General features: G+C 36.5%; 1 protein-coding gene across 6 annotated transcripts in view; it reads right to left on the bottom strand.

The window, feature by feature from the left end:
• Nucleotides 1-19,863, bottom strand: part of LOC113061848 (vasodilator-stimulated phosphoprotein-like) — a 40,958-nt gene that overhangs the window by 9,560 nt on the left and 11,535 nt on the right. For 5 of the 6 annotated variants that reach the window (XM_026231313.1, XM_026231317.1, XM_026231316.1 and 2 more), the window contains exons 1-3: nt 5,736-5,915; nt 697-877; nt 536-596 (exon numbers count right to left, since the gene is read on the bottom strand). In XM_026231313.1, the coding sequence (XP_026087098.1) occupies nt 536-596; nt 697-877; nt 5,736-5,915 (422 nt within the window). Of the gene's footprint in view, nt 1-535; nt 597-696; nt 878-5,735; nt 5,916-19,863 lie in introns of those variants that run through there. The other variant, XM_026231314.1, reaches the window with a different exon arrangement.

Here is a 19,863-nt window from a genome sequence, read left to right as displayed (position 1 = left end):
AAATTAAAATTTTACTGAAACAGTAAAATAAATTAAATATTTAGTTTAACTGTGTCATGTGACCAACCAACATCAAAGAATCACAAACATGCAAATGTGTTCTTAGATTTTTGAGGGTGGACTTAAAAAGTAACTTAAAAGTGGTACTTCAGGTATATAAGTTCATAAAATAAAATTTCAAAAGGACAAAAATACAAAAAAATCGAAGATTTTAAGTTCGAAAATACACTAGTGTTTGATTTTTTTAGCCTGCAGTTTTGCAGGGAGAAAGAAGAGGAGAGAAAGGCAGGAAAGAAGAGGATCTACTGTAAGTGTCAGAAGGCCTGACCCGGACTTCTGCCCCATAACTTCAGGGTCTCACTGAAAGCTAAATACTTGAGTGTTAATACCAAAAACCCCTTGAGAGTGTGTGCTTAAATGAGGTCAAAGGGAGACTATGACTTCAGGCAATTCACTTGATGCCTCAGGAAGTGAACAAAAACTTCACATAGAAGCATTACAACATAAACCACTAGAAATAATCCCAAGTTTGTACCTTTTCTGTTGTTCCAGCTCTTCTGGGGTTGGTCCATTGGACACAGGTCGTGTGGGGTAACCTAAGACAATGCAGTTGTAAAAGATTACATTTATGTTTTTCATTATTCATTAAAACGTATGGCTCCGTCACAATGGTGTGAAAATGTGCATGTGCATTACCTCCATCAGGCATGGAGTTGAGGACGTTAAGCGCATGTGTCATGCCATTGGCGAACAGCACTGCATCTTCCTTGGTGCCAAAATTCAGGCCCCACACCTGTCGAACGTCCCGCCACTGATGGAAGTTCGGCGTGGCCTGATTATATTTTAATCCCTTTACAATTGGACAGTTTATCACAACCTGTACAGAAGACACAAATGTCCAAATGTAAATTAAGTTGTACAACACACAAGTATACAGCTTCTCTTTTATGCAACAGATCATTTGAGAAGTTCAATTTTCTTTGCGACACTCATTTTAGTGTCCAGATCTATTTTTATTATACATTTTTATGTAATTAATATAGACTAATATTTAAATACACCTCATAAAATGAACATGTTTTCAGATTCAGAATTTATTTACTTTATCTTTTGTGGGGCTTTTATGGCAATAATATAGTAAGCATTTAATTAACTGTCTGGATTTATTTGTTTATATGTATTTGCATGGAAGCAATAATATAATTAGCATTTAATTAGCTGTTTGGATTTATTTATTTGCGTGGAAGCAATTATATAAACAAACACAATTAAGATTAAAAAAAATGTTTCACAAAAGCCAAGATGCATTCTTATGTTTAACAGTGCAACAAAGAAAACAAGGTTAATAAAAATAAAATAAAAAAAGACGGAATGCATTTGTGAACAGACATTAAAGCCAAAGGCAAACATATGTTCAGCCATATGAAATAAACAAACAATAGTCATCTTTAAATTCACTGCCATCATAAATAATGTATTAAGTGATCTACATCATATTGCTTTTCTCAGCAAGTATGTGATTATTTAGAGTTATTTACATTTTTTTAAATCAATCTTAGAACATGTCTAAGAACTTGGCACACACATTTTAAACTAGACTTAGATTCACATATATCTGAATGTGCCAAAAGATTTTCTTCTACCCACCCTTAAAGTACTTTAACCATTGATACTTATAACTTATAACCTTTAACTTCTTTGCATAAACCAGAAAAGCGTGTCCAGGAGATGGCTCCACCTCCGCAGAACACACAAGTTGAACGTGCGAGAGATCGAGTGTGTGTGTGTATGAGCGTTCGCCTTTACTGAATGTGCTGACACCTCGTTTCTATGTTTGTATTACCATCATGAACTCCATAAAGTAGAGCAGGGAAGAAAAAGAGTTGAAGAAAATGTCCAAAAAAGCACTGCCATTAAAAATACAGAGAAACAGACAGAACGCTACAAAGAAAGAGCTGTACAGAAAGAGACAAAAAGTCGTCGAGTCATTCAGACAAAGAGAAATGAGTTTGTGGAATCAGACAGATGGAGTGTGGAGAGGTCATGGGAATGGGGGAGGAGGGCCTAACTGGCACTGGAAATGGTTTGCCTATCTTACAGGAAACAACATTTACTTTAGTAGTCATCTCTGGGGAGCATTCGTGTCTGTGCCTATAGAGGGCACCAGCGCAGGAAGGGAAGAGAGAACTCAAGACAGAAGGAATCAGGTGATGGGTGGACTGTAAAACTCAGAAACCTAAATCACATTCTAACAGTTAGAGAAATATTTCTCCCTAAAAATTATACTTTGGTCATTTGACAGACACTTATGTAGAATGTCCAGACCACTGTTTTCTATATGATGAAAGTGGATGGATGCTGGGGACGTGGAGCTTCAAAAATGCCAAAACGGGGGCCGTAAAAAAAAGTGCACCATATTCAAAGTCATCTAAAGTTAAAAAATAGCTTTGTTTGACAAACAGAACAAAATAAGTTAGTTATCGCTGAAAATTATATGGAAACAATATATAAACATTGTGTGGCAAATGCTCACCTAGGTTGTATTACGGTTTTATTTTTACACTTTAAAATGTTTATATAATTTAAAATGTAATTTATACCTTTGATGGAAATCTGAATTTTCAGCATCATTATTCCAGTTTTCAGTGTAATATGATGATTTGGTGATCAAGAAACATTTCTTATTATAACAGTGATGGAAACTCGAGCCGCGCTGAAGTCGCATGTCTTGGACTCGTGAACAACTCACCTGACTTAACTTGGACACGAAGACAGAGACTCGACAAAAACACAAGTCATTGCCGATAAGTTCTCTTTTTAACAACATCAAACACCATATTTTTCTATTAATTCCGTATCAACATAAAATATCGCAACAATTGTCTAAACACACCGAGCCAACGTTACTATAAACACGTGGGACATACACATAATTTCCAACTTTTTTTGTGGACAGATTATTATTTGAGTACTTCATTGGGGGGGGGGGGGGGTGTAACGGTATACGTATTCCGAAAATGTTTCAGCAAGTGTCTCTTGGTTCAATACGCAAGTTTTAGCCACTGTGCGAGTGGAACTTAATTTGAAACTTCCAGCTTTATATATTGTTACTTTTGATAAGGAAAAGTGTCTTTCAAATAATGTCCTTTTTTTAAAAAAACATTTCTGAAAAACGTAATTTTAAAAGATAATATTTAAGACCAAGATACATTTTTGCTGGGGGCAATAACTCACAAGTGTGGTTTATCAATTTTGTACAAATGTAGAACAACTTAAGTATAATTTGTGACCATGGACCAGAAAACCAGTGTTAAGTGTCATTTGTTTTAATTGAGATGTATACATCATATGAAAGCCGCATACATAAGCTTTCCATTGATGTGTGCTTTGTTAGAATCTGACAATATTTGGCTAAAATACAACTATTTGATAATCTGTAATCTGAGGGTGTAAAGAGATCAAAATATAAAAAAAAAATCAACTTTAAAGTTGTTCAAATTAAGTTCTTAGCAAAGCATATTACTAATCAAAAATATCGTTTTGATATATTTATGGTAGAAAATTTACAAATTATCTTCATGGAACAAGATATTTACTTAATATCCTAATGATTTTCGGTATGAATGAAAAATCAAAAATTTTGACCCATACAATGTATTTTTGGCTATTGCTACAAATATACCCCGGCGACTTCAAACTGGTTTTGTGGTCCAGGTTCACATTTCATTCTGAACATAAGATACACAATAATACCAGCTAGATTAATAAATTAATAAATTGTTTTTAGTTTTTATTAAATATACCCATGATCTTATAATATGTAACTGCAAACATATCTTGTCCTTTATCTTTGCAAAAAATGATAAAATGACAGTTTCATTTTGAATTTCAATTTCATCAGATGTTTCAAAAGTAACCTGACAGTACTAACTTGAATACACGGTTATCTGCTGAACTATCATGTTGTGAACCGTTACAACCTTAGTACTTCACCACATTTATAAACCTGTTTTCACTGAAACTGCAGGTTTCCACCTAAATAACAGCTCAGGGGTTTCAATGTTGCAAGTGAAGAAATATTCAAATTTTCCATTGTATAGTTAAATAATAAAAGCATTATAATATGTTAATTTTTTCATTTACATTTTTTACAATGCAGTTGCACTACAGTAGTTCCATTACTGCATTCTACTAATAATAATAACGTATAATTATTATTATCATTATTAGTATATTGTGTTTTGACTACTGCTAAATATATAAGATATAAAGAGAACAAGACTTAAGACTTTACTTGGACCTTAAGGACTTCTGAATATGTCTGTATTATAAATATATTAAGAATTTATTTGTATGAAAAAGGACATGACGTGTGGTCAAGTATGGTGTCCCATACTCGAAATTTGGGTTCTGTATTTCACCTATCCAAGTGCAACACACACAGAAGTGATAGATGAACAAATAGACACACAGTGTTGGGTGTAACGCGTTACTGTAATAATATTACTTTTTTCAGTAACTAGTAGTGTAAGGCATTACTCGTCTGAAAATGGTAATATTATTACAGTTTTCCCGAGCTAGTTACTTGCGTTACATTTGCCAGTAGCACCTTCATCACACACAAGGCACACAACACAGAGAACAAAAGGGAAGGAGGGCGTGAATGGAACAGTGATTGGTCTGGGTTTGGCACGAGGTATCATTTACCATCACTGATTGGTCGACAGCCGGCAGCAGAGCGGCACGCTCAGACAGATGGGGAAAAATGGAAGCGTCAACAACGGCAAGCTCTTTTTCAGAGGAAGGTTCCCAGCAACAGAAAGCTAGTTTCGACGGGTGGAGATTCAGTAATTATTTTGTAGGGGTGCTCCGATCACGATCGGCCGCTCGTTAATGCGCATCTCAGTAAAGCCGGTTCTCTAATCAGCGGTTTATTCCATCAGGTGCGTGAACCATATGTTCATACAACCGTGCCAATAAACGCTGAAAATGAACGTGGATTTGCGCATCTTCTCAGTTAATAACGGCTCTGTGTAGTAACAGCTGCTCTATGTGAAATCACGCACCTGATGGAATTAACCGCTGATTAGAGAACAGGTGTACTGACGAGCAGTAATATAAGTGAGTTGTGTAAACAGTGATTTATGTGACTTCAATTATTTCTTATTAAACTGAAATCGAAAAGTAAAAAGTATTTTTTGGAAAAACCACATCCTGGTGTTAGTCTTCATATGCTGCTGAATAGTGTTAACACGGATATAGAAAAATAAGGAGTGCAAGAGATTGATTCCTAATGTCAGTTTATTTTTAATTAATACTATAGTAGTTCGGTTCCCTTTACATCTTTAACTACCCGTTAATTTATCAATTGAATGGGTGACCTATCCTCATTAATAGAGCAAACTTAAAGCAGTTGGCAGCCATTTTTGCTGTGATACCCAAACAGCAGTTGAGGGTTTGGTGCCTTGCTCAAGGGGCTGACCTCAGAATAAGGCACCCAGCGTATTTCATAGTATTCGAAGCAGTGATAAAGTTGCATTAGCATTGCATTATTATTTATTATATATTTTATAATAATAAAAAAACATATTTTTGAAGACATATTTCAAACTGAGCTTGAGGCAAAGTTTGGAATTCCAGTTAACCTGTACGTGTCAACACTCTGCAGTGTTTCCTTCAATGAAATTTTTTTTTTTTTTTTGGCTGCAATCCCACGGTATATTTGGGTTGTTTACCTGCTGGTCGGTCTGCATCTTGCGTCCCACCACTCTGAAGTTGTTATTGCTGGGGTTGTGGTAGATTTGGACCCTGCTGAATGTCTGGGGACCCGTGCCTGCCGGGACCCACTTCTTATCGGCATCATTGTAGATCATCACCGTGGCCCGTGCCTGACAGATACTTGACTCACTGTGCATATGAAAGAAAGAAAGAGATGACATTAAATACATTTACGGTATATAAATAAAACTGCATGAAAGGAGAAAAGCAAAAGAGAAACAGGCATTGGATACTGGGGGGGTTTGGATGACAGAGAATTGAGGCATAATGAACAAAGAAACAAGTGTGGTTAGAAATGTGTGAGGTAGGAGGAGAAGTCTGCCTGATCGAAACAAGCCCAGCAAGTACCAACAATGGGGGCAGACAAAGACAGGAAGTGTTCAACATTCCTCTGCTCAGGAGAGAAAGCAGGTTTCTAGAAACTTCAAACTGACAGCACATCAAATTCCCACACATTAACATGCAAACACAGCCAGTTCTAAAAGGGATCATTTTAATGGAAATATGTGTGGTGCTTTCAAAATAGCAATTTGGGACAACAAAGAGGGTGAGAAGTGGCTGACTAATTTGGATTTTATGATGGCTGATGATGACTTCTTGGAGAGTAGGGTGGCCGAAAACAGATATATGAAGGCAATATAGGCCTATATGATACCACACTATTTAATTTACACACTGGTGCTGTTCATTTTTGACATAAAAAATAACATTTGGATTTTAATTTAATTTTTTATTTAACTTCATCAGAATGGTGTGAAACTTATGATTCAAAAAGGGTTAAATGGTGCTGAAAAAAACAAAATCTAGTACTGTTAATGGTCAAAAATGACCGCATTGGAAATGAATGGGAAGCTAACTTCATTTAGTGGAAATATATAGTACTATGGCCAAACAAAGTTTTTGAGATATCAACCTCAAATTTGCAACATAACATGTTTTGATCTAGGACTTTGATATTCAAACAGTTTACGACAGCTATGACAGTTCAAAGAGAGACACTGGATGAAAATTTCCCTTTTTCAACTTTTTTTTTCATTTAGTTAGATTTCTGGCATGTCTGCTAGCTCTGAAAAGCTGAAAAGAAAAAACTCCGCCAGTTTCTTATGGCCTGCTGAGTCTGAAACGGTGTCATTTAGCGAGTTTCAATTTGCAACCGTTTTCTACATAGATACTTATTTGAATAAGACCACTTCCAAGCCATATATGGAGTCCAAGGCCCGGAAGAGAGGGGTGGGGTTAGCAGTAGCTCATTATCATTTAAAGAGACATGCACCGAAATGAGTTACGGTGAACAGACCTGTTTTTGAAAAGGTAAAATGGGTGTTGTTTTATTTGATAATAGTGGTATTTTAAATTGTAAATTACCTCATGATTTGCTTACCCTCCAGCCATCCTAGGTGTAAATGACTTTCTACTTTAAGAGGAATACAATTGAAGTTATATGAAAAAATATCCTGGCTCTTTAAAGCTTTATAATGGCAGTGAATGGGTGGTAATATTCAATAGTCCAATAGAAGTCCAATAAGCTGTGTCCATCCATCATAAAAAGTACTCCACACAGCTCCGGCTGGTTTATAAAGGCCTTCTGAATAAAATTAATGTGTTTTTGTAAGAACAAAATCCATATTTAAAACTTTATAAACCTTAATCTCTAGCTTCCGCTAACTGTCATATGCATGTTCACGAGAAAGTCACATTCCAGTAGGACCTAGGTGTAGCGCAAGTTCCAGTGAGAAGTGATGAATGCAGAAGTACAGACACAGCAAAACAAAACAACGATTTAGAAGTACAAAAAAGGATTTGTAAAGAAAAATGTCAGAGTTTCCATCTAAGACAAGAGAATACTAGTTTTCCTTTGCTAAACATATGAAACTTTGCTTCCTTTGCTCCTGTAAACAAACCTTGGTTCTCGCGAGAATAGCATATTCTCATGTCCTATGCCATCCACTGGAACGCGACTTGTGTATGAACGCACAGAACGAACAGTTAGCGGAAACTAGCAATAATGGATTGTGAAGTTTTAAATATGGATTTTTTTTTTTCCCAAAAAACTTCGTTTCACTTCAGGAGGCCTTTATTAACCCCACAGAGACGTGGGGCACTTTTTAAGATGGATGGGCACAGTATATTGGACTTCTATTGAATATTAGGAATGCACCGATCATGATTTTTCATGGCAGATTCCGATACCGATTTTTTACAAGCAAACTGGCCGATTCCGATACCGATTTCCGATTTTTTCTTTTTCTTTTAAGCAACAAACAAGAAAGGAAAGTGTGCATAAACAATATATTTAGTATTAAATAGGCCAAACTTGCTTTTGGCTATTGAAAACAATAACTGTAACCATCTGAAATTAACAGCAGTAACTGCACAGTAAGTAGTCTACATTCAATACAAACATAGATGGTACAGACATCAGCATTTAGATTTTGTTTTTGAATTGGGTTGAAACTACATAGAACTGGCCTTAAATATAAAGATTAACTGTAACCATGTGAGATTAAAGGCAACAACTTCATAGTTCTACAATCCAAACACCACAATCAACACACACTCAATAAGATGTTTCTTAATCAGCATTCAGTATTTTAGTTTTTACATTTGGTTTTAAATAAAAAAAGATATTTACCAGTGAGACTAAATAAAAGTATGCTATATAAATACATTTTCCAAAATGTTAAAATCAAATAATGTTGGTGCAAATAAATCAAAGATGCAAAGTGTTTCATTCATCCAATAAAAAAAAAAAAAAAAAAAATTATATATATATATATTGTCTCAAGTAAAAAAAAAATATAGATGTGAATCATTACCCTAAAATGTTTTAATTGGATGAATTTCAGTGTGCTACAGCAGGTGATTTTTAAATAAATTTAAGTCTATGTGATCTTAAGGTAAACTAAAAATAATCATCCTAATGCAGAATTGACGTTTATTTCTGGCTTTTCAAACGTGTATGCAAGATCTAAAAAAAAATAAATAAATAAATAAATAAAATAAAAAACATTTCAGTTTTGTCACAGTTTAGTCCGTTTCGTTTCTCATCCAACACGTGAGAAGTTGAGCTGAACATCTCTTCACGGTCTACTCGTGTTCAGTGCGCGGACCGGTACAGATACGCTCGCGCAGCTTCAGTTCGCAGGAAAGGCTCTTATTTGTGTGCCAGTACACCAACGGCTGATCGCCTCCTGCTATGTGTGCCTCAAACTAGAGGTCTTCACAGTGCACCCGAGACCCGTCGACCCCGGACCCGTACGGGTTCGGGTCTATATTTTAAATCATCAGCCGGGTCCGGGTCGGGTCCGAATCTATTACATCGGGTCCCGGGTCTGTTTAACATTGTGTGTAATACCCGTGCGATCGCCGATCGGAGTCATCGGACTCGGAGAACATCCGGCCGTTATCAAAGACTGCTTGTGTTTTTTGTAGCTTGCAACTTGTAAAATTAGGAAAAGAAAAGAGTGAGCCAAAAAAAGTGATCTCTCTCTCTCGCTCGCTCGCAGACTCAAGAGTTAATACAAGTGCACACACGGTAATGCTTGCAGACTTGACACACTCAGGCCCGTCGCAACAAGGCAGGCAAACCAAGCAATTGCTTGGGGCCCCGAGCTGACCTGGGGCCCCAAGACAACGACTGGTTAAGAATAAAATGCAACGACACTGTGTGAGCGCCCCTTTGATCGTCAATGCAGTAACATGTAATGACACTGTTATCGGGATCCCCCTCAAGGGGCCCCCTCTCAGTTGTCGCTGACAGCAGCAGGCCAACCAAGTCAAGTGATCTCTGCTTTTTTTTTTTCGAACGGAAGGAATATGGTTACTGTAATATGTTTTTTTTTTTTTTTTTTTTTTAACGGGATAAGGAAAACGCAGATCAGAAATCGCAGACTGCAAGGAGTCAGCAGTGTTTTGATTTGAGGGCTCAGGCAAACATAAAGAGAACGTCGTGGCGTGTTTCGATTGCAAGAATCGCGGAATCCAGTCATAAAAACGGAATTTACAGTTTAAAGTAGAATGACAGGTAATTTGCCAAATTTTGAATGAATGAATTAAAAATAGGTCATTGCGCTTACATCAAACCACGATACGGACTAATATCTGTAAATATTAAGCAGGAACAGTCTGTTTAAATATGAATCCTGCATGTTTTGCGTGTCTCTGTTAATGAAAGGAGCAGAAGCGCGTCTTCCTTGAAGACGCACTTAAGCGCGCGTGACGCTCGCGGTGATTTCAGTCTCGCGTCTGATGTCTCACTAAATAAGAATGTGAACGCATGAACAACATCTACAGAACTGCTCTTAAAAAAAAAACTTTAGTTTGCTTAATTTTCAATAATTAAAAGATAAATTAATGTTTGGTGTTTAATGTGCATATCAGAAAATGCATTATTTAAAAACCCAGCTGAATGGCACTTAAATGCACTTAATTCATCTGTCAACTTTATTGTCATTGTTCAAAGCACAAGTAGTACAGACAGAGAAACAATTATTAATAATTAAATGTTTTTTTTATTTTTTATTTATTTATTTATTTTTTAATGTATGCATTGCATTCTATGCATTTAAAAAAAAAAAAATCTAAAAAAGGAAACTTAGTTGTTCATTTAACGCACCCCTGAGCTGGTAATAGTGACCTCTTTCAATATGCTAACAGGGAAATGGTAAAACGTACTTCACAGGTAATTTCAGATTTTTGTTTCAATTATTTCCCAGCTACACCATCAACTTCATCCTCAGCATCAACAGATGCATCACTTCTCAGTGCTGATTTTTCCTCTATAAAGCACAAGGTACCACAAGCTCTATAATTATAGCTGATATCCTGCACAGCCCAGAGTTTAAACTAAGTATGTGCTGTCATATTATTAAAAAAAAAAAAACACTATTGAATTCCCACCAAACTATTTTTTCAAGCAGTATTTGCACTGTAAACTTTTTTAAATTTATATAAGGTGCGGGTGAACTTAAACTGAATGGCTATGCTGTGGTTCCTGTAGGCTTTGCGTGTGTGTGTGTGGGGGGGGGGGGTGTTGGGTTGTTGTCGGGGGGCCTCTATGTCCATTTTGCTTGGGGCCCCCAAATTCCTTCAAACAGCCCTGGACACACTCATGTTTAATATATTTCAAATCAGCAACACAATCTGAGGTGAACTGTCACATGAATGTTTTCTATTACGCTCAAATTGCATTAAGGCATTTTAGGTTGATAAAGCTAGCACGCATGTGCAGTCATGTTTCTATGGCAAGCAGTGAGGGACACTTCGACCGCCAAACCGCGTTTTACATTTTCTCCCATTTTTATAATATTATAAATGAACCGTTTAATCTTAAAGTTTTAGTGGTTCAGATTCAGACTCGATGCAGAGCAGAGAGCACAGACAGAGATCAGATGATAGCAAAAAAATAATGTCAGCGGCCATGGCATTGCACGAGCGATCGTTATTATAGTTCAAAAGGCAAACAGTGTAAGTTATTATGCAAATTAACTCGAGTCAGAATGTACATGTGCACAGTAGCATTTGTCATCCGTCACTGTGACATCAAGTGGACTTTTGAAGCTGAAATAATGAGTGGATTCAGCTTGGACTTGGAATAACGAGAGGAATAACATGAATAACTTTCTTGTCGGAGGATTGTAATGCATCACAAGCAGTCAGGTACAAGGAAGAGAGACCACGGCTCTTTAAATTAGGTAAGACAAAAAGCTGTATTCTTCGCAACAGGTTTATTGACTTGTAATAGCAATTTAAGGTGGAATGTGTCAACGTCGGGTCCAGTAGGGTCTGTGTCTTCCCGGCGGGTTCGGGTCCAGATTTCAAGTAATATACGGGTCCGGGTCGGGTCCGGGTAGGCATTTCTCGGATCTACACGGGTCCGGGTCCAGCTTTTGAAATAATAGACGGGTCCGGGTCGGTTCGGTGTAGTACATTACGGGTCTCTGTCGGGTTCGGGCAAGAATTTTTGGACCCGTGAAGACCTCTACCTCAAACATGAAACTCTGCATTTCCAGTGCTGATCAGCTGCCTGTGTCCTGCGCAGCGATTTCGAAATACTTCCACACAAATGACATAGCGAACGATTACAATGTAGTCTGTGCACGCGAGCGCACTTCCGGAAAAATCGGCCGAGAGAAGACCAAAAACCGGCCGATTGTCGATCGTGTATTTTAAGCAAAAACCGGCCGGTTCCGATTTATGGCTGGTCAACCGGTGCATCCCTATTGAATATAACCACCCCTTCACTGCCATTATAAAAATTGGAAGAGCCAGGACATTTTTAAATCTAAATCTGATTGCATTTGTCATATACACCTAGGATGGCTTGACGGTAGGTAAATCTTGGGTCATTTTTGGTTGAACTATCCCTTTAACCAAAGTAAGTTACAGACATTTCTTGAAGATCCTACAGAATCATACCAACTTGTGAAAAATAGCCATCTGAAGTCCCCTTTAATAAGAAATGTAATTTTTAGGTCAAAAAGCAGGCTATAAACGGATCACAACTATTCCATAAATTTTATTTTATGAAAATATATAATTTTTGTACTTCAATATAGTACATTCATTTTGCTAGATAAAAAAACGTCATTTTTGGCCATCACACAAGCAGCACCAGAAGGATAAATAAAGTAAATAAAATTTTTTTTATAATAAATAATTATTTTACATAATTTACTCAACAATAATTTGGAAATTATAAAAAATAAACTCGACAGCCAAACAGAAAAGCTAAAATGCTTAGAAAATGGTTGAAAATGCTAAATAATGACTGTAGGGATGTATCTGTCAACCATTAAAGGTAAAGAAAAAAATAACGAGTGAGTGGTAAAAAAAACTGATAATGAGTGGAAAAAACAATTGGAATAGTCTGTCACAAATATATACAAACAAGGACAATGATATCATCAAGCAAGGGCTGTGATTTTAAAACTGACATCATCTTAATCGTGATATGCGCATGTGGCGGCACATTTGTGCCTGGACTGTTTATAATGTCTCTGGAGAAACAGATCGGACACAAACAGGCGGTTCATCTTCAAATTCAAATGCTGCTGCTGCGCTGGCTCCTTGTTTACATTCTTCCATGCTTATTAAATTGAATATTTCCACCTACATGCACAGTTACTCAACTAAAGGCAGTTTTCTGGTATTTTTACATTTAACATCAGTATAAACATCAACCTAATAAACTTTTCAAACTCTAATTAGCTTATTTAATTTGTCTTCTAACAACAGTGGGCATACATGCATCACAACAGAAATGTAAAACAAAAAAATCTTTGTTTTCTTGTATTTCTTCAATGACAGTTCTGTTTAATTGGTAGCCAATTACACTAACATTTGATAAAAGTGTATCGGGGCAAAACTGTTTGTCAAGAGGGAAATGACACCACAACCAAGAGACAGTTATTAATAAATAATAATAATAATAATAATAATAATAATAATAATAATAATAATAATAATAATAATAATAATAATAATAATTGCTTCAAATATTAATTTTTCATTTAAAATTATTTAATATATGCTAAATGGATTTTCAAATTCAAGATCCAGCTACTGAGACAAGGGTAAAATAATACAATCTATTCATAAAAGGCATTTAAAAAATAAAAATAAATATATAAACATTACCAGTATAATAAATATAAAAAAGGGAAAAAAGTTTTTATAAAATAAAAATGCCTGTAACATAAAAGTGACCAAAGCACTTATATTTAAAAGTATTTTCGTCATTCTCTCCCTCATGTTTTCCAAACTGTGATACAATCTTCTCTTCCTGTGACATCACAGAGATGCCACATCCCACTTCCTGTTCAAAGAAATGCAGAATAAGGATTGACGCTATGGTCTGGCCAGTGGTTTGAACACACACACACACACTCCTCGTGCCCAGATGTTGATTGTTGTTCGAGGTGGAGCTTAGGTTAACCAGCTGGAAGGAAAGAGGGGATAACAGCAATCACAGAAAGAACAGATTATAGGTGAAGGAGGAGGGAGATCAGGATGAGCTTGGCTTAGACTCAGCCATACTGTTATGAGAAATAAATACATTTTTAATATGGGAAGGCTGAGCTGGAACTAGGGACGAAACTGAGGGTGTGCACTGAATTATTAATGAAGAAAGAGGCACACACACACACTGTACATAAACAATTGCCTTCATGGACGGATAATGAGCGAATGCAAACTATATGAAGTGTTCATGACATTAACTAAATCCATGAAATTATGGATGAAACAGATCTAATATATTCACAACATGAACAGCATTATTCCCTCTGACCCAATGCTAAAACAGGCACACAGAAAATTTACTTTTTACGTTTGTGTCTCTCTCTGTAAATATTAGAACGTCACATAAATTTGTATTTTGCATTAATTCTCACAAAGACATTTATTTAGATAACTATAGAAATTAATATATTTTACATATTTTTCTATCAATCAAAATCATATAATAGGCAGAAATATACAGACATTCACTTCTGGCAGAAACATTTAAACATCCAATATTGGTTGAATAATATATATATATATATATATATTTCAACCAATATTTGGATGTTTAAATGTTTCTGTCTGTTTTAATTGGCAATTTTTAGTTTAGGGTTAAAATGTATTGTTCATCCATAGTTTTTTGGTTAAATAACTTGCTGGACTTTGTCTTGAAATATGTACACTCAAAGCAGTGACAAGTATATCAGTAATCAATACCAATTTTTAAGTTTTAGTTGTTCTTTCAGCAACTGCAGAGTTTAAGTACGCAGCTCTCTAGATATTATTGGCAATTTAAACAACATATCACACTTTCTCTACTTTAAAAATGCATGACACTCCTCCACAGAACCACAAATTGCCAGTTTCCTAGTAATGAAAGAGTTAACAGGAAACCGCAGAGCACAGCTGAAGAAATGTCTGTATAAGGCTGTGCAGACAGCTGCCCTTAACATGTAGAGTCAAGCCCATTAATCTGTCTCAAACTCTCTCTCTCTCTCTTTCCGTCATCTCTCCTTTAACATCTCAAATATGTTCTGTTCTTCTAATTTCACCTGGTTCTCCAGCTCAACGACAGCACCAAGGGGGAAGTTAAGGGCTGATGGTCACAGTGTAACTGCAAGTGACCCAGTGTGGATAAGATACGAAGACTGGCAGATGAGAGTTCGGACACAAGAAGAAAAGAATGTGAACTCAAGAGACTCGTGGGACTTGAAGGGTCTATCCCTTAGCAAAATACGTCATGCTTTATAGCTGTTAAGATCAGCTGTCACGTTTTGCTTACACAGTTTTAACTTTGTACGGGTTTTAAGTCGTTTCAATAAACAATTATTGAATGGTTTAAATACAATTAACAGCTGTGCTAAAACTATTTTAGCTTTTGGTTATATTTGAATTATAAGAGGAGGAGGTGTGAAAATGACCTAATGGTAAATTCTTCAGAAAAACGAATATTAATTGTATTATTTTTATTTTAAGTACTCAAGGGTGAAGATGATTCACCCATCTATGTTAAAAATGGACTTCAAAACTGAAACTAAATTTCAATTGGTGTGAAATGTTTTGAAGTTGAATGAAAAATAATGTCTCAAATTTTTGGATACTTGTGCCCATTTAAAATTGGAACTAGAAATAAAAAGCATATTTCCATGGCTGAAATTCTAGATCTGCTTTTCCACTTATGTAAGTGATTTCTAATGTGTTCTGAGAAGCTATAAAGTTGAAATGACAGGCTACTGGAAATTACATAAAAACAAATCTTGAACACCACATACCCGCCTAGCAGAATGCCAAAATTCCTTCTTTTTTTTTTATTTAAATATTTTATTTTCCTCTTTACTGGTCAATGTTTAGAGTTATTTCGAGAGAATCTACTACTTTGCTACACTGCTATGGTACACAGATGTCCATTACAACCACTGTTTTTTTTCATTTACCACATTTCCATATTAACTGAAAGACAGAGCAGCACTGTGAAGCGTGAAATAAAACTTTTGTTAATCACTTCTTCATTCTCATGAAGAGGTGTGTGTGAGAGGTGGCTTAGTGGTTTAAAAAAGCATAATACTTAGTGGTTTAAATACAAAAGTCATTGGTTCAAGGCAAGCCCACTGCTAGAAGAACTATCATTGTTGAGCAAGACGACTAACCTCATATTACAGAGGTATCATGACACAGAATGATCCTCATATGAGAACCATGGTATTTACAAGACACAGTAAAAAATTGCAGTATTAAAATGGAATCTTTTGATGAACTTTTGAAGTCAAGCCTGTGATGCCTCTTAAAGACAGTGGCGAAGCAAAGCTAAAGCACTTACTTGCTTTGCTCAAGTTATTGTAAGTTTTCTCTTTGTCTCTCCTCTCTCAATCTCAGCTTGTTGGTCGAAGTGCTGTGGGCTACAGCTTTTAAAGTTTCTGTAAGAAGTACTGAATCATACAAGAGTCACCCTTACAGTTCATTTGGCCTTTCTCCTCTATGAAAAAAAACTATCTTCTCAAAGCAAAACAATCCCAAGTGGCTTTTTCATCCATTAAAGGAAATTTCCATTGTGCAAATCCATTTCAACCATAATCAGTGTTTTTGTTAACAGTGAAGTTTGAATTGCTTGTTTTTGTGTAGTTTCTCACAGCACGTCCCATTTTTTGAATAACTGGTTGACAGTGGACAAACTCAAAACTTTTATATCCCCTTTAAACCTATATGTAGCGTTATCCACTTGTGATTGAATTGATGCAGTGGCGAGGCCAGAAATGTTTAATTGATTGGACCTTGTTAACATAGGGTGGACCTCAGTGCTTTTTTCTAAAATCATTTAACAATAGCCTACATGAGATAAAAATAGGAATGTAAACTTTGTTTGATTTTTGTGATCGGAATGACTTTAAACGACTGAGGATCATACACTACCAACCAACCTTTAATGTATAATTTAATGTAAAGGTCGGTGAGTGTATGAGGCCTAGTGTTTTAAAATTGGGTCTGATTTTAAAATAGGTGTATTCCAGAACAGAACAAATTTTAAAACACTAGTCATTATAGGCTACACTTACTAACTTCGTAAATAGTCACAAAGGAAAAACTGGGCATCTTACACTACACGAATGGGGATCACACATTACCAGACTTAAAGTAATTTCGATGACAAAAACTCATGCAGAAGTGCACGCCTTGTTTTAGATTAATGACAAATCTGTCAAATCATGTCAAAAACAATATGTGGTACAAAATTGGCTGAAAACATCAAACATGTCTAATATCCTCTGACTGGATGGAATCAAAGTCTGAACCTAAAAAAATAACCATCATACACTATGCAATTTTCAATTAAATCTATCGACTCAAATCTGCAGACTGTCCCTGACTTTCGGTAAATATTGGGTGAACTTCTCCAGACTGTAATTGTCATGCACATCTCATCAGTAAAGCCAGTTTTCAAATGGAGCAGCATTTACTACACAGAGCAGTACTTCACTGACAATAAGGCAACATCGCGTTCATTATCGCAGATTGAATTGTCTGCAGGCTACAATAATGAATGCAATATTGCGTAGCTTGTCAGTGATCTACAGCTCTGTGTATTAAATACCTTTCCATCTGAAAGCAGGTGATAGGGATCACGGAACCGGCATTACTGACAAGATGTGCATGAAAAATCGCACATGACTAATTGCACATCACCATCAGACTGTAAATCGAGGTAAAAGTTGTATAATGTATTACAGCCTTTAGATTGACATTACATGCTGCTTTTAACATTTGACAGTTAAAACACTGCCTAGCTAAATGGAAGAAACATGAACTTAACAACGCTGCGTCCAACATGTAAGAGCTGCAGAAGTCAGATTTCACAGATAATGGGTTCAGAGGAGAGATGCCTGACAAGATCATACTGGAGGATTTGTTGCTCCAATAGATCCTAAGCTCATTGAAAAATATCCTATCTCATAAGATGTGCTTACCTTACACAGAGCACGTGATCGTGAAATCAGAAGTGAAAGAGAAAAGCGAGCGCTCATTCAAAAGAGATGATATACTCTGCATATTGATTGCAGCTCCATAATGCGCAAAATTTCTATGCAATGTATCTATAAAATGACTAATATGCATTCAATCATGGTTATCAAGTTATAATTCTAATTACTAAAATTATATATTAATCAGATAATCTCTTTACAACAAAACAGGTAAAAAAAACAAGCAACCATCTAGGCATAATTATTATTATTAATAGAGACTTAGCTTAATTTATTGGCAATTTACTCACGTTAAACCAAACAGTTTTCTTAAATGAAACGGTAAATTCTCATGAAGTGACGGTTAATGCGTTCATGTCTTCATTTAGTGACACACGACAAAGACACGGCAAACTTACTACCGGTACTACAGAGATGCTGGTATCATCACATTTTTTAATTTTCAGCACCGACTTGGTAGTGAAGTGGCAGTACTTGTGGCATCCCTACTCGCCGTTTTACTGTCTGGTTGGTGCAGTCTGAAATACTGCTAGACAGCAGACATACTGCTAACCACTGATCTATAATATAGAAGCGGCTTCACTGTCTGTTGGCAGTTTAGAACGCGATGAGCGATCCATTCATATATGGATCAGTGCTGCTAACGCGTTTTCATTTCTTCTTCACTGCTCTAAACATGGGTTGCTTGTGGCAACACAGCACATCTTCCTGTGTTTGCAATGCATTCTGAGCAGCAAAGAAGAACCGTGCAGCAGTTAGGCAAAGCTAGCGGTCATAACAAGGTCTCGTTTAAGAAAATGGTATCGGATCGGTATATGGTTTCATGCCGGAATTTATTGTGGTATCGGTGATATTTCCGATACTAGTATCGGAATCGGAACAACTCAAATTTTAATCGTCCATGATCAAAAATCATGTTATCGCACACCCCTAATTTCAAGTTGTGGTATTTATCAACCTTCACTTGAACATCAAACATTATTCACTACCACTGTATGGAAAACGAAGGTCAGGACATTCCAGAGAAATCGACCTTTCGTGTTCCGCAGAAGGAAGAACATCATACAGGTATGAATGATATGAGGCTGAGCAACAGATGACAAAATTTTAATTTATGAGTGACAATGCTTCCTTAGTCTCGTGTAACCAGACTTCAGACTGACGGCTGAAGGGCTGGAATTCATAGCAGCTTTCATTGGCCAAGGACCACCCATGAAGCTGTTTGACTGACATGTCAAACAACCAATCACAGTTTGTTTCATTCAGCATCATGTTTTGCGGCATGGAAATGTTGACACAATACTAGACCGGTGTGTAAAACTTTCAGACATATTTAAAAGATTCTATGCCGCAAACTTACACATACTTTTGAAACTCTTAGTTGATCCTGATAAGTGCTCGTCATCACAGTTGTAAACGCTATGGCTTTCTTCTTTAATGAGGGGGTTTTGTGTTTCCACACAGAACGTTAAAGAACCCGACACACACGTCTCCCGGAAATCCTGTAGAACTCATCCAATCCGATGATGACTTCGACAGTCCTGAAGTGTTTCCACTTTTGTGTCCCATATGCATCAGACGTTTAGCCAATGGTCCGTGGACATGATGTCTGAGGCTGAGACTACTGCTTCCTCAACATTCAGTGAAAGCACTTTGAAGCAGTGACAGAACAAACACATTCCTCCTCCTTCACATCCCTGGCTGGTACTCCACATGGCCATATTCGGCCAATCAAACACAGCAGGAGGTTTTTGCTCTTATTTCCTTTTACAGGTTGGAGTACACCCTATACACAGATTTTGTTCCTGAGAGAGCCCCGCCTTCACAGGGAAGAGGAAGTCAAGAGGCAGCCAATCATTCTGTTCCCTGTTGTCCTAACACGCTCATCAGTAAAACTCCAGGGGCTTATCTTGCAGTTAATATCAAAGTAGACGGAGTTAAAGAACCAGAAAGACGAATTTAATATGAAATTCCTAGAGTTAATAACACAGCAAATGCGATTCATTACTGGAGATCTGTCGGGATGAATCATCTGGTCTGAACACACTGATCTGCAACAGAACATGAGAGCTATGGCCAACACTGGGGTCAGACACCAGACATCTCA

This window comes from Carassius auratus, chromosome 43, assembly GCF_003368295.1.
Source record: "Carassius auratus strain Wakin chromosome 43, ASM336829v1, whole genome shotgun sequence".
NCBI lineage: Eukaryota > Metazoa > Chordata > Actinopteri > Cypriniformes > Cyprinidae > Carassius > Carassius auratus.
The sequence above is the reverse complement of the archived record's forward strand: the minus strand, read 5'-3'. Positions and strand labels throughout refer to the sequence as shown.